At 45.4% G+C, this 18664-nt stretch overlaps 1 protein-coding gene across 4 annotated transcripts in view; it reads right to left on the bottom strand.

The window, feature by feature from the left end:
• Positions 1–3407: 3407 nt before the first annotated feature.
• The window catches only part of ELAPOR1 (endosome-lysosome associated apoptosis and autophagy regulator 1), a 73785-nt gene continuing 58528 nt past the window's right edge, over positions 3408–18664 (bottom strand). For 2 of the 4 annotated variants that reach the window (XM_045478525.1, XM_045478528.1), the window contains 14 exons: positions 17888–18016; positions 17402–17492; positions 15325–15430; positions 14918–15055; positions 14131–14394; positions 12657–12830; positions 8225–8405; positions 7823–7919; positions 7252–7353; positions 5801–5927; positions 5545–5723; positions 4858–5023; positions 4559–4614; positions 3408–3693 (listed from right to left, as the gene is read on the bottom strand). In XM_045478525.1, coding sequence (XP_045334481.1) covers positions 3660–3693; positions 4559–4614; positions 4858–5023; positions 5545–5723; positions 5801–5927; positions 7252–7353; positions 7823–7919; positions 8225–8405; positions 12657–12830; positions 14131–14394; positions 14918–15055; positions 15325–15430; positions 17402–17492; positions 17888–18016 — 1844 coding nt within the window. In that variant the 3' untranslated portion in view covers positions 3408–3659. Of the gene's footprint in view, positions 3725–4558; positions 4615–4857; positions 5024–5544; positions 5724–5800; positions 5928–7251; positions 7354–7822; positions 7920–8224; positions 8406–12656; positions 12831–14130; positions 14395–14917; positions 15056–15324; positions 15431–17401; positions 17493–17887; positions 18017–18664 lie in introns of all 4 variants that reach the window. The other 2 variants (XM_045478527.1, XM_045478526.1) reach the window with 2 other exon arrangements.

Raw genomic sequence — 18664 nt, 5'->3', positions numbered from 1 at the left:
TAGTACCTGCTTCTATTTTAGACTTTATGCTTATAAGCAGGGGTGATATTTAAATAGTTAACCATCAGTACAACCAGGTACAACTCAGTCTGACGGAAACAACCAGCTGAGGGAAATCTTTTTGGGGGGTTAAGTGCCCTCAACTAGAGTGAAGGAAAGCACTAAAGCAGGAAAATCCGGCTACTACTAGAAATGGTAGGTCCTGATGTCTTCTAGGATTTTGTCCATATCTGCTCTGTAAGAATCCATGCCACACCCAAAGCAACGAATTTTGTCTTCCTACATATGTTGTTCTGTGACTGGCCTCAGTGTCACCAGAGAGAAAACTGAACTGGAAAGGAAGGGAGGGGACATGCTAAGTGTTTTACGTGTTCTCCCTTTGATCCTCACCCAATTTGGGGAGTGAAGGCATCATTAGATGCGTTTTATTACCGCGGAAACAGGCTTTGGTTGTTGCTGATTCCTGAACAGGTGGTGAGAGCCTTTCTAGGATAGGTCCCTATTGTTCTGAAGCATGCTCATTTCTGTCACTGCAGGGTTCCAGAATCATCCTCATCTTCAGTTTGTTTGTTTATTTATTTAATTTATTTTTTAAGAGAGAGAGAGTGTGAGCAGGGGAGGGTCAGAGAGAGAGGAGTAGACATGGAATCCGAAGCAGGCTCCAGGCTCTGAGCTGTCGGCACACAGCCTGACGTGGGGCTCGAACCCATGAATCGTGAGATCATGACCTGAGCCAAAGTCAGATGCTTAACCAACTGAGCCACCCAGGCGCCTCTCCTCATCTTCAGTTTAAGCTTCAAGAACATTTCCATTTCTCACTCACCCATCTGGCCACCCAACTCATGTTCGAGAAAAACAACTTGAAACATATGTTTTTATTTCACAAAAAAAAAAAAAAAAAAAGGAAAGGAAAAAATATGACATGCAATAGCCATCCCCTAACAAACTATAAACTCTTGGAATACAGAATAAAAAGGAAATCCAAGCAGTCCTGATGAGACAAAAATTTGGTTTCACAAAGCTGAAAAATCCGTTACAAAGTCTCTGTTGTATAAATATAGTCAGTCTTATCTTTAATGTAGAGTCAGACAAAAAAAAAAAAAGTTGTATTGGCATAAGAAATCTCCCAGTCCTTGAACACACCACAATGTTTGTTTTCCCAGCCGAATCAGGTGATGCCTACGTGATGAGAATTACTTGTGTCTTTTAGAACTCTAGGTAACCAAATGGGATTTAAGTATTTTGTCTCCAGAGCCCACACTTCCTCCCCCAGTAGCAAATCACTATTGCCTTTGTTTAAGAGCTAAATGCTCTTCCCATATAAAATCTAACATGTGTCTCTTCTAAAATTCATTATGGTGATGGCTGCACAATTCTGTGAATATACCGAAATCCATGGAGTTTTATATTTCCGATGACCCAATTGTATGGTTTGTGAATGATATCATAATAGGGCTATTAAAAAACATCTAATACGTCTAAGTCACAGGTGACCCCGATATCGTAACTGAGGAGCTCCCTGGCAGGACACAGGGAAGTCGGTACACTAAACAATAGTAAAAAGGAGATGCTTAAAGCATTATAACAACATTGAATCAGTGGAATTTGAGGTTGCTCTGTGGGCACTCAGTTTCAAGATGTCAGAATAAAGAAGTCAACAGGATATATACTTTTTCCTACTGCTTCGAAGGTGCCTAAGGACCTTGTATGGCTCTTGTCACAAAAGAAAGTTATTCAGTGGGGAAGCAGGTGTCCAGGGTGTTAACTGAGGCTACAGAAAACTTGAGGCTGGAGTTCAGGAGCTAGGTGTTTGCATCTGTTGGAAGAAATTCCAACATTGCTGCAGGGTCTGAGAGCCTGACTCCCATAAGAGGAGGACACCCCCCAAAAAAGTTTCTAGGTTTATTGAACCAAAGGGACTACCTTCCTTCAGCAGTGCTACTGATGACCAGAAGTGACAGCAGGGCCTGGTTCTCACTGACCCTTTTATAAAACCACTGCCAGGGCAGCAGTGGCTAACCAGATCAGCAAACCATTTTTATGGCAGACAAACCACTTAGAAATGCCAGCCCCCTTCTCTACCTACCTTCTGGGCACCAAGCGGCCACCCAAAAAAGAAGATACATACAAGCATGGGTAACTGGGCCCTTGACCGAGGGATGGTCGTGTTAGCCTGATAGGGAGGGAGAATTGCCAGTATTAGAAAGGAAACTGGAATTTAAGCTTTGCACTGGTTTTGCCATTGTAGTCACTGGAAGTCCATCGATTATACTTGGTGCAAAAGTAGAGAAAAGGGGCACAGAGGACACTCACTGTACTCACCTTTCAAAAGGGATGCTGCCAGAAATTGGGAAGTCTTTTTAGTTTTTTAGCACACATAGGAAATGAGAACAGGAGAAAGAGAAGGATAGAGACTTGGAAGTATGAGGTGTTCCAGTTTGCTACACATCTTGTTCAACTCCCCCTAGTCTTTCCTCCTTGAAGACTGATCTGGTTCTGTGGTTGTAGTAGGGGTTGGGAGTCAATTCCTCTTTTGACCCACCTAGAAAATGTTTATTTGGTAGCTGAGCAGATGAGTGAGTTAAGCTTAGAGGCAGACATCCTGGCCACCTCAGGTTCATCCCATTGTGGGCTGCATCCCCTGGTATGGCCCCATCAAAACCTTGGCCTCCTTGTGTTCTTTCAACATAAGATACTCCAGTTCCATGATATGGCTCAAGCCTCTAGGAATGGGGCCCTCAAGGACAGGAAATTTTCCTTACTGGTAGGGTTTGTCATCTCTGTGGGTAAAAGCAAGCAGAGAATAAAGCTAAAACATCTGTGTTTGGGGCTTACCTTTTCTCTTTAGTGTCACAGGGAGATGGTGGGATGTTAAAAAAAAAGGGGGGGTGGGGGGAGAATAGATCCACCAGGGCTTGGGCATTTTCTTGGTGCACTTTTTCCTTTGGCTCCTATGAGAATATTTATAACTTACTTAGGAAAGGGAGTTGAAGTACCTAGTTTAAAAAACAAAACAAAACAAAACAAAACTTTCCTGGTTGCCTCTCTTTGTGCTTATTGAGCCTTTTCTTCCCCAGGCCTTACTCACCTTGCCCTCAGCCTATCCATGAAACTCAGTTTGAGTTGGTTATCCAGGAGCAGTGAATCCAGGCCACCACGTGGGTCCAGGAGGGAATGCCCACACCCTCCTCACCCAGCCTCTCTCCTAAAGAGATCAGGAGCTGAGGGCATATCATCAGAAAAACTCCCAGCTGCTTCTGCCCTTCAATAAGAGGACAGAGGAAGTTGTTTCTATACTTAAGAAGAAAGAAAACTTTTCATTCCAGTGCTATAAGAATTATGAGCAGACGAAGCCATGGCTCTGGCAAGGCTGGACCATTTTGGGAAACAAGATGCAAGCAAGGGAGTAATATACAAACAAAGTGTGGGTGTATTTGACAGGTTTGAGGCAAGCAGAAAGGAGGGTTTGGGTACTCTATAAAAAAAACAGATATCTGAAATTCAAACTTCTTCTGATAAGGCCACAATGAAGAGATTTCCAGCAGGAAGCTGGCACCCAAATCGCCACAGGCTTGCAAGGTGATGTGCCAAGGTGAGGAGGCAGGGGAGGCAGGGCGGTGCCTCTCACAGGTCCATGTCTGGGCCTCCTGAGGATGTCTTCAGTGGCACGGAGTCAAATCCATCAGGAGTCCTCTGAAAGAGAGATGGTGACAGGAGCTGGCTGCTGCAGGGGGGCAAGTTTGCCGAACAAAGGAGAGAAAGGGAAAAGAGGTGACAGAAGGAACCCTTATGGAATTCCTGTTTCCAGCGGCTTTGTGGAAACAGATATAAGATTCCCTCTATTCTTCTTGGTCCTTTCAGTCAGTCAGAGGATGAGAAAAATCTTTAAAACCCCCTGCTTTGCATCTTTGCTGAATTCTAAAAGCCCAGAAAGACTCAGGGGTCCCAGGGTAAATTGTTCTCCTGTTGGTTAAACACACACACACACACACACACACACACACACACACACACACACACACGATTTTTAAAAAGGCCAAGGGAGTCACCCTGATAGGTCAGTACAAAGGGAATGAGATTCTACAATCTAAACACCTACCCGCCCTCCTTCCCTCACCAACCTTCCAGTCCTCTCCTCTCTTCTTACCACCCTCCCCACCCACACCTGTTTGATGAACTGGTTCAGGGCAGCAGTGAGGTGTGCGTTCTGGCAGAGTGGGGCTGCAGAGGGCTGTGGCCCTGGAGGAGTTGCTTGAACGCTCTCTGCTGGCCCCACACCCAGTGACAGGGTTGTGGGTATTGCATTTATGAGCTTCAAACTCGCTCACCCAGTCACACGGACAGAGCCAACTCTCCCAGCTCCACAATGCTCAGTGGTGAGCAGCCTAGACTTAGCTGTTGACTCAGCTCCCAAAGGACCAGGTCCAGACATAAGGGGACAGCACCCTCCACTGGTCAAAGGAGAGCCTCGCTTCTATCAGAAGTTGATCCTAGAGACCACTTCTTCCCCACCCTCAAAAATAAAAAAGGGGTGGGGGTGGGTGGAAATGATTCTTACAACGTAGATGGTTCAATACTCCTTCTGGAAGTTAAAAGGCCCAAACAGTTCATCAACTGGAGTGCATGTTGGGAGAGAAGGAGCCTGGTCAAGAGCAGCCTTGGACCCCATGGGAAATAATAAAGGTGTGGAAACACAGAAGGCAGAAGCCAGGATTTTGAGGGTGAAGGGACAGAACAGTAGGGAGGGTGGGGAGCAGAGTAGTGATCCCTGAACAGTGTGGGACCATTCAGTGTCCTAGGACTGGTGTCTTCTCCAGCCCTCCAGGCTGACCTCAGTGCACTGACGAGCCTCCCTACCTTGGAGGTAAACGATTTGATCTTTCCAAAGAGTGACTTCTTGCTGGTAAAAATGAGGTCATCCTCCACATCCTCGCCTTCCATGATGGCACAACTGTCGGCTGCTGGCAGGTCGCAGTCCTTGAGGGTGGCATTCATCACCAGCTTGGAGTACTTGTACTCCAGTCTATGAGACAGGGGATGGGAAAGATAAGACAACAAAATGTGGAATAAGGGAGGGAGGAGAGAGAGAGGCTGGGCTATAAACAGGTAACCATAGATAAGGAATCTGAAACAGCAAAATGGTGTGAGGGCTGGGCATATAGCTAAGGAATCTTGATTTCCAGTTCAGTGATCTTTTTTCCTTAAGTCTGGCTGTTTCTGTGTTCCCAAAGCTTAATAGAAATATTGGAATCGTAAATTTATTATTTTAATTGTTAATAATAACAACAGATTTAGGATACTCTTTGCTTTTCTTTTGAGCATCTAATAGCCATTTATAGACTGCCGTGTGATACTGTCCGTGTTCAGGAGTCAGGATAACCAATACATATGTTGGATAAGTGGCTCAACCAGTCTCTGGCCAGAGTCACAGCGTCTGTGGCCAACTCCAGAGGACAGCCCCATGAATTTAACTCTCAGATGTTCTCCTCCCACTTCAAAGATCCAACCCTGTCCATCCCCAAACTCCAATACCCCATCATGTACTTTTGATTCTTTTTCCAAAAGTAACAGGTCAAGACGGTGAGGAGGATGGCAGTACAGGTGCCAGCAGAGATGCCCACTTTCAGCCAGAAATCGATTGTTTTGCAGATGGTGACTCTCTGCTCAGGCAGGGAGATGCCACCCGCGCATAGCTTTGGTTCTCGCCACACATAGGTAGTCTTCTGTTGGGGAGGAAAACAAGAAACTTAGAGGTCACATTCCCTTCTCTCATGGGACATCCCCAAGGAGAGAAACCCACCTGGATCCCAGCCACGCAGCTGCTGACAATAGCGTGGTAGTCAGCAGGGGAGCAGAGCGGACAAGCAGCCACACTCTCCCACAGGAAGTGGAAGTTACAGCCATCACAGGTCCCATCGGAGCATGTGCTGACAAAGCAGAAAAGAGACTTGAGCGCTCACTGGCTGGGTGGTGGGAGTCCTGTCATCTCATAGCTTGCCTGATCCATCCTCTCCTTGCCAAACTGTGAACCCCACCAGGACCCTTCCAACTAGTCCTTAACACAGGTCTTGCTCTCTGATCTTCCACCCTCCACCGGGCTCTCTACTCTCTGCCCGTTTGTTTTGCTGACATTATCACAGCTAATGTCAGGTGTCTGAGCTCTAGCATGGCTACCCCAACCAACACTTCAGAGGCTCCTGTTCTCTCCGTGGACTTGTGACATTTTGCAAAAAGCCACTCTGATGCAGCTGGGGGGTGGGTTTCAGGAATAGACTTCGGGTCATGGGTAGCTGTTATGTACTTTACTGTGATGTTTACAACAAGAAAAGCGATCTTAACATTTTGACACCACTGCGGAGTGAAAATATCTTGCTTTGTTCCCCGTCTCCCTGAGTGGCTCTTATTTAGGAGCAACATTTCCCAAACCATGTTCCTCAAGACACTAGTGCCCCTCTGCCTGGGTGGCTCAGTCGGTTGAGCGTCCAACTTCAGCTCAGGTCGTGATCTTGGCAGTTTGTGGGTTTGAGCCCTGCATTGGGCTCTGTGCTGGCAGCTCAGAGCCTGGAGCCTGCTTCAGATTCTGTGTTTCCCTCTCTCTACCCCTCCCCAACTCTCACTCTGTCTCTCTCTCAAAAATAAACAAACACTAAAAAATAAAAATAAAAAAATACACACACACAAAAGACACCAGTGCCCCTCAAAATGTTAGTTGGGGTTAGGTGGGGCAAAAAAAGGAGGTGGGGGAGGGGTGCGGTCATCAAACTGGTTCCAGAATTCTCGATTTAATGCACTCAGCTATTAAACTCAGAATTGGGTCTTTTATTTGTGGAGGGATTCTTAGGATTCCTTAAACCGTTACTCATCCTAATAATAGCGAGTACATATGCCAGACACCATGAGAAGTCCACAAGTTCACAACCACCCCCGAGGGAACTTATTATTACCCTCATTTTACAGATAAGGAAAAAGAGGCCCAGAGAAGATAAGAAATGTATGCACAATAACGTAGCTAGTAAGGGGAGGAGATGAATCAAATAATCACTTGGCTATGCCGCTGTCCCCATAATGGTATGGGAATGCGAGAGTCGCTTTGACTCATCCTTCTGCCCCATTCTTAACATCTGAAGATCGAGAATTTGGAGCCATGACTGTGTCCCCAAGAGCCAATGAATGGCTCTCAGACTGTTTTCACTTTGGCTCTTGGGATGAAATGAGTCCAAAGAAGGGAGACCTTTTGTCACACCCCTTTACCTAGGCAGCGACAGACTTCCAGGGGCGGGTTTCAGTGGACTGCATCTGACACGGACGGTGGCTGATCTCCCAGAACTGCAGGACTGGGTCACATCACTGGACCTGCAGAGAAAGCCAACCCCCATAGGGGAACGAATCACTCACCTGTGCCATTGGAGAGTCGTTGATGTCAACATGGAACAGTTTCCTTGCTGGGGAAGTCAGGACTTGGGAGTGCACAGGCCTGGGGTTATACAGTGAGAGAGTGGGGATCGGGGAGATGTGGTGAAGGGGAAAGGCACTGGTCCAGGAAAGGTTAGCATATCCATAACACTGGAGTCTCCTAAATCAGGAAGGGAAGTCAGCCACAGATAATCCCGTATTTCTCCCTGCCTCCAGGGCACATCTGCCCCAGTAATACCCCAGAAGCTGGGAATCAGTGGACTCCCAGCCTGTAGCTGTCACTGCTGGGTGCTTCTGCTAGACATCGGGTATGTTCTGGCTTGATAAGTAGGTGGCTGGAGAGAGGGATGCACCAGAAATTGTGGAGGGGCCTAGGTTTCCCTTGTACAGACTGGTCTCTCATCGTCACCTATAAAAGAAGATCACGTCCGGTATTCCCAAGGACTCCGGGTGGAAAAGTTCGGCTGGGGAGGTGATTCCATCCAGAGTCATATCTGTTGTCACCCCTGCCAAATTAGAGCTCCTAATTAGTTGTCACTAGTAGCATGAGCCGGCAACCACTTCAATTCTTTCAATACCTGTCAACATCCAACCTTCCTCCATCTCATCACACCCCAGAGTGGCTCATGAAAGGGTGAACCAAGGTTTGTCAGAAGCCCCAGGGGGCACGTGGCATCCCAGGATGGAATGGAAAACAAAGGTCAGGAGGTTGGGTCCCTCATCTGGGGCCTTTTCACCTCAGAGCCTGGTAGCCTCACTCTCTCTTACACATATACAAGCCCAAACAGGTTGCAGCGGCTGATTTACTCACCGATAAGTCGGTCAGCCAGGCTGACAGGCTGCGAGGATACTCCAGCCTTGTAGCCTGTCACCTCCGGGGGGATGATGACCGCCTGGCAGATGTAGGCGGTGATGGATTTGGAGAAACCCGACTCACCCTCAGGAATCCGGAGGTCAGTGACATTGTCAGCACACACGGACATTTTCTTACCCTGGGTTGGCAGACACAGAGAGGATGAAGTGGGGAGCAGTGAATGGTCATAGAACTCCCAAAAGGAAGGAGGGCACAGCTCTTTCACATCTGAAATTTCAGCCTTCCGATGGTATGTTGCAGTGGAATGATTCATCCCAGATCTAATTATAAAACAGACTTTTTTTTTTTTAATGCTAAAAATAAGGTCTAGGTGTCCTAGTTTCTGGAAGCCTGGCCCAGGGGTCGCAAGCCTTTTTGTTTCCTTGCAATCACGTGGGAACCTTGTATAAGTGGTGTCGTGATGGTGGCAAACAATCTGGAGCTCTAATCTACCAGCCCACCTTACCCTGGCCAGTTTTCTAGATAGCTGCTGAAATATATGACTGGTTTCCTGAAATTTTTGAACATTCCCTCTCTGTGTCTCCCTTAGTGCTCTGATTCCACTGTGCTTGTCTTGGGAGCACTTTCCAGACAGAGATTCCCAGCAGTTGAAACAGACCCCATAAGTAACTGCCTCCCTGCCTTGAGGTAGGACATCTGGGAAATAATTAGAACCTATTCCATTTTAAAAAATGTATCAAGAGAAGAAAGTTTGTGTTTATATAGAGAACATGCCAAGAAAGAAACATTCCATAACAAGTCTCACTGTAGAGAACTCTGGAAGATGGTAGGCATAAGACTCCTTCCTCCTGGAGATTTTATAGTAGAGGAAATACTGAGATATTGTTCTTGAAAAAATGTTAAATTTGTGGAATATCAATATATAACTTATCTGCTAATATAAAATCATTTGTGGGGCGCCTGGGTGGCTCAGTCGGTTAGGCATCTGACTTTGGCTCAGCTCATGATCTAACAGTTCATGGGTTCGAGTCCCGCATTGGGCTCTGTGCTGACAGCTCAGAGCCTGGAGGCTGTTTCAGATTTTGTGTCGCCCTCTCTCTCTCTGCCCCTCCCCTGCTCACACTCTGTCTCTCTCTCTCAAAAATAAACATTTAAAAAAATTAAAATCATCTTTTCAAAATTTTTTTAAAAAATTATATTTATTTATTTTGAGAGAGAGACAATGAGAGCTTGAGTTGGGGAGCAGCAGAGGAAGGTGGGGGGGGGGGGAGAGAGAGACAGACAGAGAGAGAGAGAGACAGAATATCCTAAGTAGGCTCCATGCCCAGCATGGAGCCCAACGTGGGGCTCGATCTCACGACTGTGAGATCATGACTTGAGCCAAAATCAAGAGTTGGATACTAAACTGACTGAGCAACCCAGGTGCCCCTGCACCCCTAAGTTTATTGCAGCATGATTTACAATAGCCAAATTATTGAAGCAGCCCAAGTGTCCATCGATATATTAATGGATAAAGAAGATGTGGTATATACACACAATGGAATATTGTTTGGCCATAAAAAAGAATGAAATTTTGCCTTTTGCCACAACATGGTTGGAGCTAGAGAGTATAATGCTAAATGAAATAAGTCAGACAGAGAAAGATGAATACCCATGATTTCACTCATATGTGGAATTTAAGAAACAAAGGAAATGAACAAAGAGGGGAAAAAGAGAGAGGCAAACCAAGAAACAGACTCTTAACTATAGAGAACAAACTGGTGTTTTATCAGAGAGGAGGTGGGTGGGGGGATGGGGTAAATAGGTGATGGGGATTAAGGAGCACACTTATCACGATGAGCACAGAGTGATATATGGAAGTGTTGAATCACTGTATTATATACCTGACACTAATATAACACTGTATTTTAACTATACCAGGATTAAAATTTTAAACTTAATAAAATTTTTTTCTGGGGCGCCTGGGTGGCTCAGTCGGTTGAGTGTCCAACTTTGGCTCAGGTCATGATCTCACGGTTTGTGAGATCAAGCCCCGCATTGGGCTCTGTGCTGACAGCTCGGAGCCTGGAGCCTGCTTCACATTCTGTGTCTCTCTCCCTCTCTGCCCCTCCCCTGCTTGCACTCTGTCTCTCTGTCTCTGTGCTTCTCTGCCTCTCTCTCTCTCTCAAAGTAAATAAACATTAAAAAATTAAAATAAATAGAACTTAATAAAAGTTTTAAAAATGTAAGTGTATTAAGCATTTACAATGTAGGATTTTCAATATTCTAAGTTTTGTTAAAAATTAAGCAATGTCAGTTGCTAAATCTGGTGGTTCTTAGTTTATTTTTTAGAGTGTAAGAAATAAGGAACATGAGAACAGAAAGAAATCTGTACCTTATGGTAAAATAAAGAGTTATTTTGTCTTTGAAGTGCCAGTCTGTCGTGTGACAGTACACAGTAAGCATTTCTGAAAAGATAAAAGGAGCAAAGAAAAGAAGGCAATCTCTCCAAACTCCACATCTTCATCGCCCTTCCAGCTCACTGAATGAAACTTTTACTACATGGTCTTCCTTTAATCAGTCTCAATTCCTGAGTTATCACTAACTCACTGTGGAAGCTTCATTTTAACTTCTTCAAAGACTTTGAAAGACAAGATAGAGACATGTATCTCGAACTTTCCATAGATTAGTTCTTTCCTTCCTTCCTTCCTTCCTTCCTTCCTTCCTTCCTTCCTTCCTTTTATTAAGACATAATTGCCATAGAATATTGATTAGTTTATTTCTTGGCCTGTTGTCTACATAAACACAAGTCAAACTTTTTTTGCACGCTAAAGAAGGTGGTAAAAGCTGTGCTGTGTAAAGGCCTCACTGCTCACAGGGTCACAGACTAAAGGCTCAAGATGCTCTTTATTTTGTAACATTTGAAACTAATAACTCTCCAACTATGAATCCTGCCTTGTTTGTGATTTAGTTAAGTGCAGTAGTGGTGTGATTGCCCTTTAATTTCTGCCTTTGAATTTTTGATCCAAAATATTTGCAGCAGCATGAAATGGCTGAACATAACATTCTTTTAATATCCTGTAAAGCCTTTCACATTACTTTCTTTTATACTGTCAGCAAAGGTTCACAGGGATGAACTACAAACAGTTTATTTTATCCAGCCTTTAGAAAACAAATAACAGGGAAGCCTCTGGCACTGTTAGTGGGAATGCAAACTGGCGCAGCCACTCTGGAGAATAGTATGGAGGTTCCTCAAGAAACTAAAAATAGAACTATCCTATGACCCAGCAATTGCACTGTTAGGTATTTATCCAAAGGATACAAAAATACAGATTCAAACTATTGACAATTTAGCAGCATTATCAACAATAGCCAAACTGTGGAGAGAACCCAAATGTCCATCGATTGACAAATGAATAAAAATGTGGTATATATACAATGGAATATTACTCAGCCATCAAAAAGAATGAAATCTTGCCATTTGCAGTGATGTGGATGGAGCTAGAATGTATCATGCTAAGCAAAATAAGTCAATCAGAGAAAGACTAATACCATATGATTTCACCATATGATGGAATTTAAGAAACAAAACAGATGACCGTATGGGAAGGGGAGGGAAGAGAAGAGAGGGAAACAAACCATAAGGGATTTAAAAAAAAATTTTTTTTTTTACATTTTATTTACTTTTGACAGAGACAGAGCACAAGTGGGGGAGGGGTAGAGAGACACAGAGACACAAAATCTGAAGTAGGCTCCAGGCTCCATGCTCCAAGCTGTCAGCACAGAGCCTGACCGGGGCTCAAACTCACAAACTGTGAGATCGTGACCTGAGCCGAAACTGGATGCTCAACAGACTGAGCCACCCAGGCGCCCCTGTAAGGGATATTTTAAATGATAGAGAACAAACTATGGGTTGACAGCTGGAGGTAGGTGGGGGATGGGCCAGATGGGTGATGGGTACTAAGGAGGGCACTTGTGATGAGCACTGGGTGTTGTATGTAAGTGATGAATCACTGAATTCTACTCCTGAAATCAATGTTGCACTGTATGTTAACTAACTAAAATTTAAATTTAAAAAAAGGGGGGGGGGGGAAGAAAACAAATAACAAGTTCCATGATTAGTGAAGACTGCTTTTTAAAGGGAACAGAATCTTCATTCTGCATTGTTTTTACATATTCATTTTGAAAGAATAGAAGTCAGGTAGGAGTAAATGAACATCTTATCTTGAACACCTTTATTTTCCTAAATGTTTACAAACCAAACATCTGATTTTATAGGAAAAGGTCCTGAGGGAGAATAATAATCACTTAGAAACCTTTCAGTTTCCCAAACCGCCTGATGCCTGTTTTTTGTTTTGTTTTTTTTTTGGCTTTGCTCCTGTGTCATCTCTGGCTCTGACCCACTGGTGTCCTCTTTCAATATGACGCCATCAGCTCGCGTACACCTTACCTGGTTTCCACACAGACTGAGGGTAAAGTGATGGAAGTATTTCAGCCCTTTGGAAGTGAAGCTTGGCCCTCCAGCCAGAGAGACGGTTTTTGCCAAAGCCAGGAAGTTGTAGTCCAAAACCCTGGTCGGAGTGCTGATCGAGAAGGTGCAGTCATTGTAGCACAGAGAGTGGATCTGAGGGGAAAGGGTCCGTCAGGCCCGCTGCGTGGGCAGCACTTGGAGGAGACTGTAGTGGAGAGGGGTGGCTATCGTCCCCAGCCTGGTCCAGCCCAGGGGTGAAAGAAGCGGACGTACAGATTGAGTGGACATTAAAACAAGGCAAATGGGCTAGTGGGGGTCATGTGCATCTCACAGTTCAATTATTAGCACATATATGATGTACAAACGCAAATCTACTGTTTTCCAGTAAGGAATTTGGTCAGATTTTTATAGCCTTGTCCCTCAGCCTGAATATAGAACTCTCTCAATACACAAGGTAGCCCTTCTTGCTTTTAAGCAGAAGACAAGAATTGCTAACTGGAAGAAGGGTGTTCAGGATGGCACAGGAGGAAATACAAGCCTTGCTCCCTCCCCATTTAAAACTCACTGAACCCTGCCTCCTCTCTCCCAGGTTCTCTGCAGGACACTGAGCTTCAAAAGTGGACTTATTTCCCATAACCACCCCCCGCCTTGCTCTGTTTTAGGGTCCCTGTTCAGCAGCAGCCACATGCAACTGCCACTCCCTCCCACAACGGCAGAGGGAGCCCCAGGGGAGGAAGTTAGTGGCAAAAGTCTAGGGTGCTCAAAAGAGGTTGTCTGGGATCTGCAGAATTGTGGCTTTTTACTGCACAGCTAAACTGAGCAGCATTCATGGGCTGCATAAACAATGCCTTACAGATGTTTGTGTGTTTGTGTGGTTGTGATCAATAAAATACAAATTCATTTAAAAGCATTAATGAACACCTAAGAGCTTTCTGTCACAGAACTTTCTTAACTTTAGAAAGTATATGGGGGCAACAGCACTGCTTTTCTACTTTAGAAGAAATCTCTAGGATAAAAGAGAGCAATGCCAATTAACTGCATGTCCCAGCAAAGGTGGGTTGCCTTCCCAAAGGACTCAGGGCAAATACCCATGACAATTGTCTGGATTGAAGTAGGCTGAATGTGAACCCAAGCTCCTATTCCTTTCCTTTAAGTCTCTGCAGAGATTCCAAATAACCCTCTGGACCAGACAGTCACAGATCTCCCTAACCCATCTCTTGAAGATGAGACTTGTCCTTGACTGAGGCCTAGACCCTGAAAACCAATGTCTACAGCTAAGAACTTGCCGTCCATGGTCACAGTCTGGGTGGGTGTCCTCAAGGACTTAACCTGGGAGTAAGCTACAGGGAATGCTTGGGTATCAGCCCCTCAAAAATCCCACCCAGGTCCTGGAACCCTCTGAGGTGGTTCATCCAGAGGGCCAAGGTTAGGATGCATGACACATTGCTGGCACCTTGTTGCTCTTGGTCCCTGGACCACAGGGCATGCAGGCCTGGATGCCATAAGGCTGGTGGGCTTTCAGGATTGTGTTAGGGGGGCAGGAGTGGCAGGTTCCTGAATCCCGATCAATGTAGTAGCCAGCAGGACAAGCGGTGCAGGAGGAGCCCATGTCAGAGGCTTCCAGGGCACAGGGACGGCAGTACGAGGCCACCCCATCCATGACGTTGGTGACATTGATGGAGTAGATCTTGGCGACGTCATTGGTATACTTCCTGCCCTGGAAACAAGAGGAAAGAGGGCAGAGGCCTGAGACACCAGCAGCAATTGAGTCCTCTAGAAATAGCAAATTACTACTTAACCCTCTTTTACCTTGTAATACTTGAGAAAAGTCTTGGAAGAATCCTTTTTTTTTTTTTTTTTTTCTCACTAAATAGTAGCTCTTTATGTACATTTTGTGTCACATTAAACCAAGACTAACCCACTCTAAATGTTGTATAAAAATATTAAGTGCCATGGGGGAAATATGCAGTAGATAAGGTTATATGAAAAAAAGCAGGTCTTTTCCTTGTGAAAGGGGAAAAAAGTATTAGTACTTAGAGTGTCATCTTCCCTGGAAGTCATTTGGACAAGGCTGGGTGCTTCTCAGGGGCTGGAGTAGGCAGTTCCCTGCTGGACTCCTTAAGATCCTTCTAACCCTTGGATTCTGAACCTCACACTCATACTTAAGCTACTGCCAGGGATCATCCTGACTCAGAGGTGTCTCCTGGGAGCCAGGGGTCTGCGGAAGGGGAGGAGCTTACAGTCTCATGAAAAGTAGTCCTCTGGAAGGCCCAGGTGAAGCTCATAGTAGCATTCTCCTCGATGATATAGGTGTAGGATTGTTTGCCCTTGGAACCTTTCCATGTCTCTACGGGGGTGTTGGTCCTAGAATTCACACCCTGAACCCAAGACAGACAAGTGAAGACAGTACAATTGCTGGGTGGCTGGTGAGGGGCAGGGCACCCATGCTGCTGCCATCCCAGGGCCCATTACAGTTGGTCAGACCCATGTTAAACTGTTAAGTTCCTGATGGACAGTCCAGGCCCTTCCTCTGTGAAGTCACTATAAGCAGGTTGTCAGTTATGTTCATGTGCCAATGGGGCAGGGGGGGGCAACCCTCCCCATAGTCCCTGGAAGCCCCATAGCAGACAAGGAAAGGGAAACATACCACCATGAAGTAGAGCTCACAGTTCACAGAACAGATGGTCTCAAAGACAAATGTGATCCTGGCCACCTCTTTATTCTCTGTGTCTGCCATCACTGACTGTGGAGGTCTATGGCGCAGAAATTAAAAGTCAATTCCAGAGGTCAGGCAATGCTTATTGAAGAGCCCAGACAGCAGCAAAGGGTCTGCTGGGGGGACAGGATTAAGTTCTGAGTATGTTGGAAACAGCATGGATTAAGTCCAATTCTGCCACCTAGCTATGTGACCTTGTCCTAGCCAAATTATAGTTTTCTCATCTGTAGAATGAAGGTGATAATATCTTTCTTATTTACCTTCCATCATTGTGGTGAGATCCAAAGGCATACCAGATGTACGAGTGCTTAGTAAAATGCTATATAACCTCACTAGCAGAGTGGGGTCCCCAGACCAGCAGCATCACCCTAACCCGAGTTTATTAGATGCACAGAACCTCAGGCCTCTCCCCAGACCCACTGAATCAGAATCTGCACACTAACAGGATTCCTAGGTGATGCATAAGCACATTAAGGTTTGAGAAGCTCCACCATCATAAGATGTAAATTACCTACATTCACTTAGCAGCTCATTCTCTGGGGTGGTGGGAGCTTTTCCTGGGTCAAATGAGCAGATATTTCAATTTATCATCTCTTCAAGCCAAGTTTTTAGTCTGGTCCTTATTTTGGGAAAGAGATCCATGCCCAAGGGGGCAGGTAAGGGGTGGTGGTGAGTGGGTGATTTGAGGAAGGACTTTACCATAGCAATCAGATTTGAAAATTGATACGTACTTTTAGGAATGTTATCCCCCCCAAAAGCCTAAACATTTTGCTCACCTTGCAAATGGGATATAACTGCTCATCTCTGAGTAGTGTAAATTAAGGGAAAGGAAATGAATACCTTTTGAGCAACCACTGTGGGCTGAGCACTGTGCCAGGGATGGAAAGGAGGGAGTTTGAAGAAGGTAGTGGAGAAGACAGACTGGAAATAGGGAACCTCTTCAGTGGTCCCCCCCACCCTATCCTGAAAGCACATATGGGTACAAGAATTCACTTTGGCTTTGGAAATCCTTTTATGGCTTTTCTTTTGGCTTTGGCCATTTGCTTGTATTCTAAGTACCATCAGTCCCAGCTCCCGTCTATACCGTTGTGCCAACCACTGGGCTGGAAGAATCATCTCAACCTGAGTTAGTCCAAAGTCACAGAATGTGACTTGTTTTACAGATGAGGAGTTTGAAGCCTATAGGGGGAGTATGGTGACTTTTCCAAGTTCACAAAGCCAATAATTGGCAAAGTTCAAGTGTCCTGTCTTCAGCCTACTGTTCTTTCCACTGTACCACACTGCCTGTAGTATTTTTTTTTTTTTTAATGGCAAACAAATTGCTTAATGTCCTAGGTCTTCTTGAGATATGGGGATCAATATGACAATGAGAACAATCCATCTCAGTCTTCTTACCCCAAATAAAGATGAACTGTCTAGGGGTATTTCTGGCTCTCCTTTTTAAAAGGGTTTTTGGTTTTTTGATTTGTTTTGTTTTGTTTTGTTTTTGGTAACATTTTATCTAGATGCCATGAGGAGGACAAATTTATTTTTAATTATTTATTTTGAGAGAGAGAGTGTGTGTGCGCACATGTGCGGTGGGGGAGGGGCAGAGAGAGAGAGGAAAGAGCACCCCAACCAGGCTCTGCTCTGACAGCACAGAGCCCCATGTGGTGCCTGAACCCACCAACCATGAGATCATGACCTGAGCCGAAACCAAGAGTTGGATGCTTAACCAACTGAGCCATCCATGTGCCCCCAGGAGGAAGAATTTGAGTAGCATGTGGCCAATAGATGAGAGAAGCCAGATGAGAGGGAACGCGACCTGTAGGTCCGCCAGCATGGGCAGCAACTAAGAAGCCATATTAGCATTCAGATTATCTTTGTCAGACCATTACCATTGCTCTCCTCTATTCTGAACTCATACTTCTGCATGCCAGAAGCCCTCTCCTCTACAACCTTCTAAGCTATGTGGGACTTGATTGTGGCCAAGGTGGTGTGGGATTCCCCTGGGTTTTGTATTCCTCACCTGAATCCTGGCACAACCAAAGTGAGAATCATGAAGTCATTGTCTGAAGCTCCAACTGCTGTATAAATGTGATCACCAGCCACCTCCCAGCCTGGAAAAAGAGAGGGGAGAGTTAACACCCCAGTGGTCTCAGATGAAGGCCAAGCGTATACCCAGATGACATGCTGAGAGAACACTGTCCTTTGAGGCATCCAGAACCACTAGCCCAACCAAGTCATGTTATTTATCCTGCTACTTGGGTCAAAGCCTCTGAAACTCTCAGAGCAAGCTCTTTGGAGTGTGCACCTTGCTTCTAGTTCTGGCTTTGTCTCTAAAACTAAGTTTTGGAGGATAAATGTCCGCAAGGAGTGGAACTTTAGAGAGAATGCATGGCATGATTAGCTCATTTCGTTGTAGACATCACTATTATGAAGAAATGTGAAGTGGAGGAGCCCCTGTAGGGCGAGCAGGGAGCTGACAGCTCACAGTAAGTGGGGACGCACTTACCGGTCATGCCCTTGTACTCAAAGTTGATCCCACTGAGAACGGTGGTTTCCATGTTTGAAGGCAACGTGTTCCACCATTTGTATTCGAATCCCACAGCAGGCTCAGTCCCGGCTGGGCAGTGGGTACAATCTGGGGTAACCACAAGATCCACACCTTCAGCGGGGAGGCCGCGGCCACCCTGACCAGAGCTGCTGTCACACAGATTAAGTGGCAGCCAAAGGAGGGTGATGCTGAGCACCATAGCACGGTTATATCGAGTTGACTCAAAAACATTCTGACAATGAATTTAACAAACTCAGGACATAAACTCTGACCCTGAATTCCAAAACTCCAGCTGTCCTACTTGCTCACCAATTCTTCATTTTGAGACTTAAATGTGTCTCCTAGTCTGATGCATGTAGTTCATATTATTTGTCACATTATTATCAGTAAATGCATTTACATGAATAGGTACACAAATCCTCCCAACTCCTTTCTGCAGCATGGCTTATGGCTCTGATTGTGTCAAGCTGGCCATCCCAGCTTCCCAGACCTTCTGGTTAGCATCCCTGCTGCATGCTAGCAGTCTCTGTGGTGAGGACTGGGTACTTCAAGCCCGAGTCACATTCGCAGTTGGAATAGGGAGGAAGGCAGGCAGTTCTCAATATGACTCTGACCTGCAGACAGGTCCCACCCTGCCCTCTCTTCTCCTGAACTTAGTCCACAGAGTGGCCCAGTCCTTACTGCGTCCTTGGAAGGACAGAATGCACATTCAGCTGACCACCCATGTGGGTGATG

This window comes from Leopardus geoffroyi, chromosome C1 (assembly GCF_018350155.1).
Source record: "Leopardus geoffroyi isolate Oge1 chromosome C1, O.geoffroyi_Oge1_pat1.0, whole genome shotgun sequence".
In the NCBI taxonomy this organism is placed as follows: Eukaryota; Metazoa; Chordata; class Mammalia; order Carnivora; family Felidae; genus Leopardus; species Leopardus geoffroyi.
The sequence above is the reverse complement of the archived record's forward strand: the minus strand, read 5'-3'. Positions and strand labels throughout refer to the sequence as shown.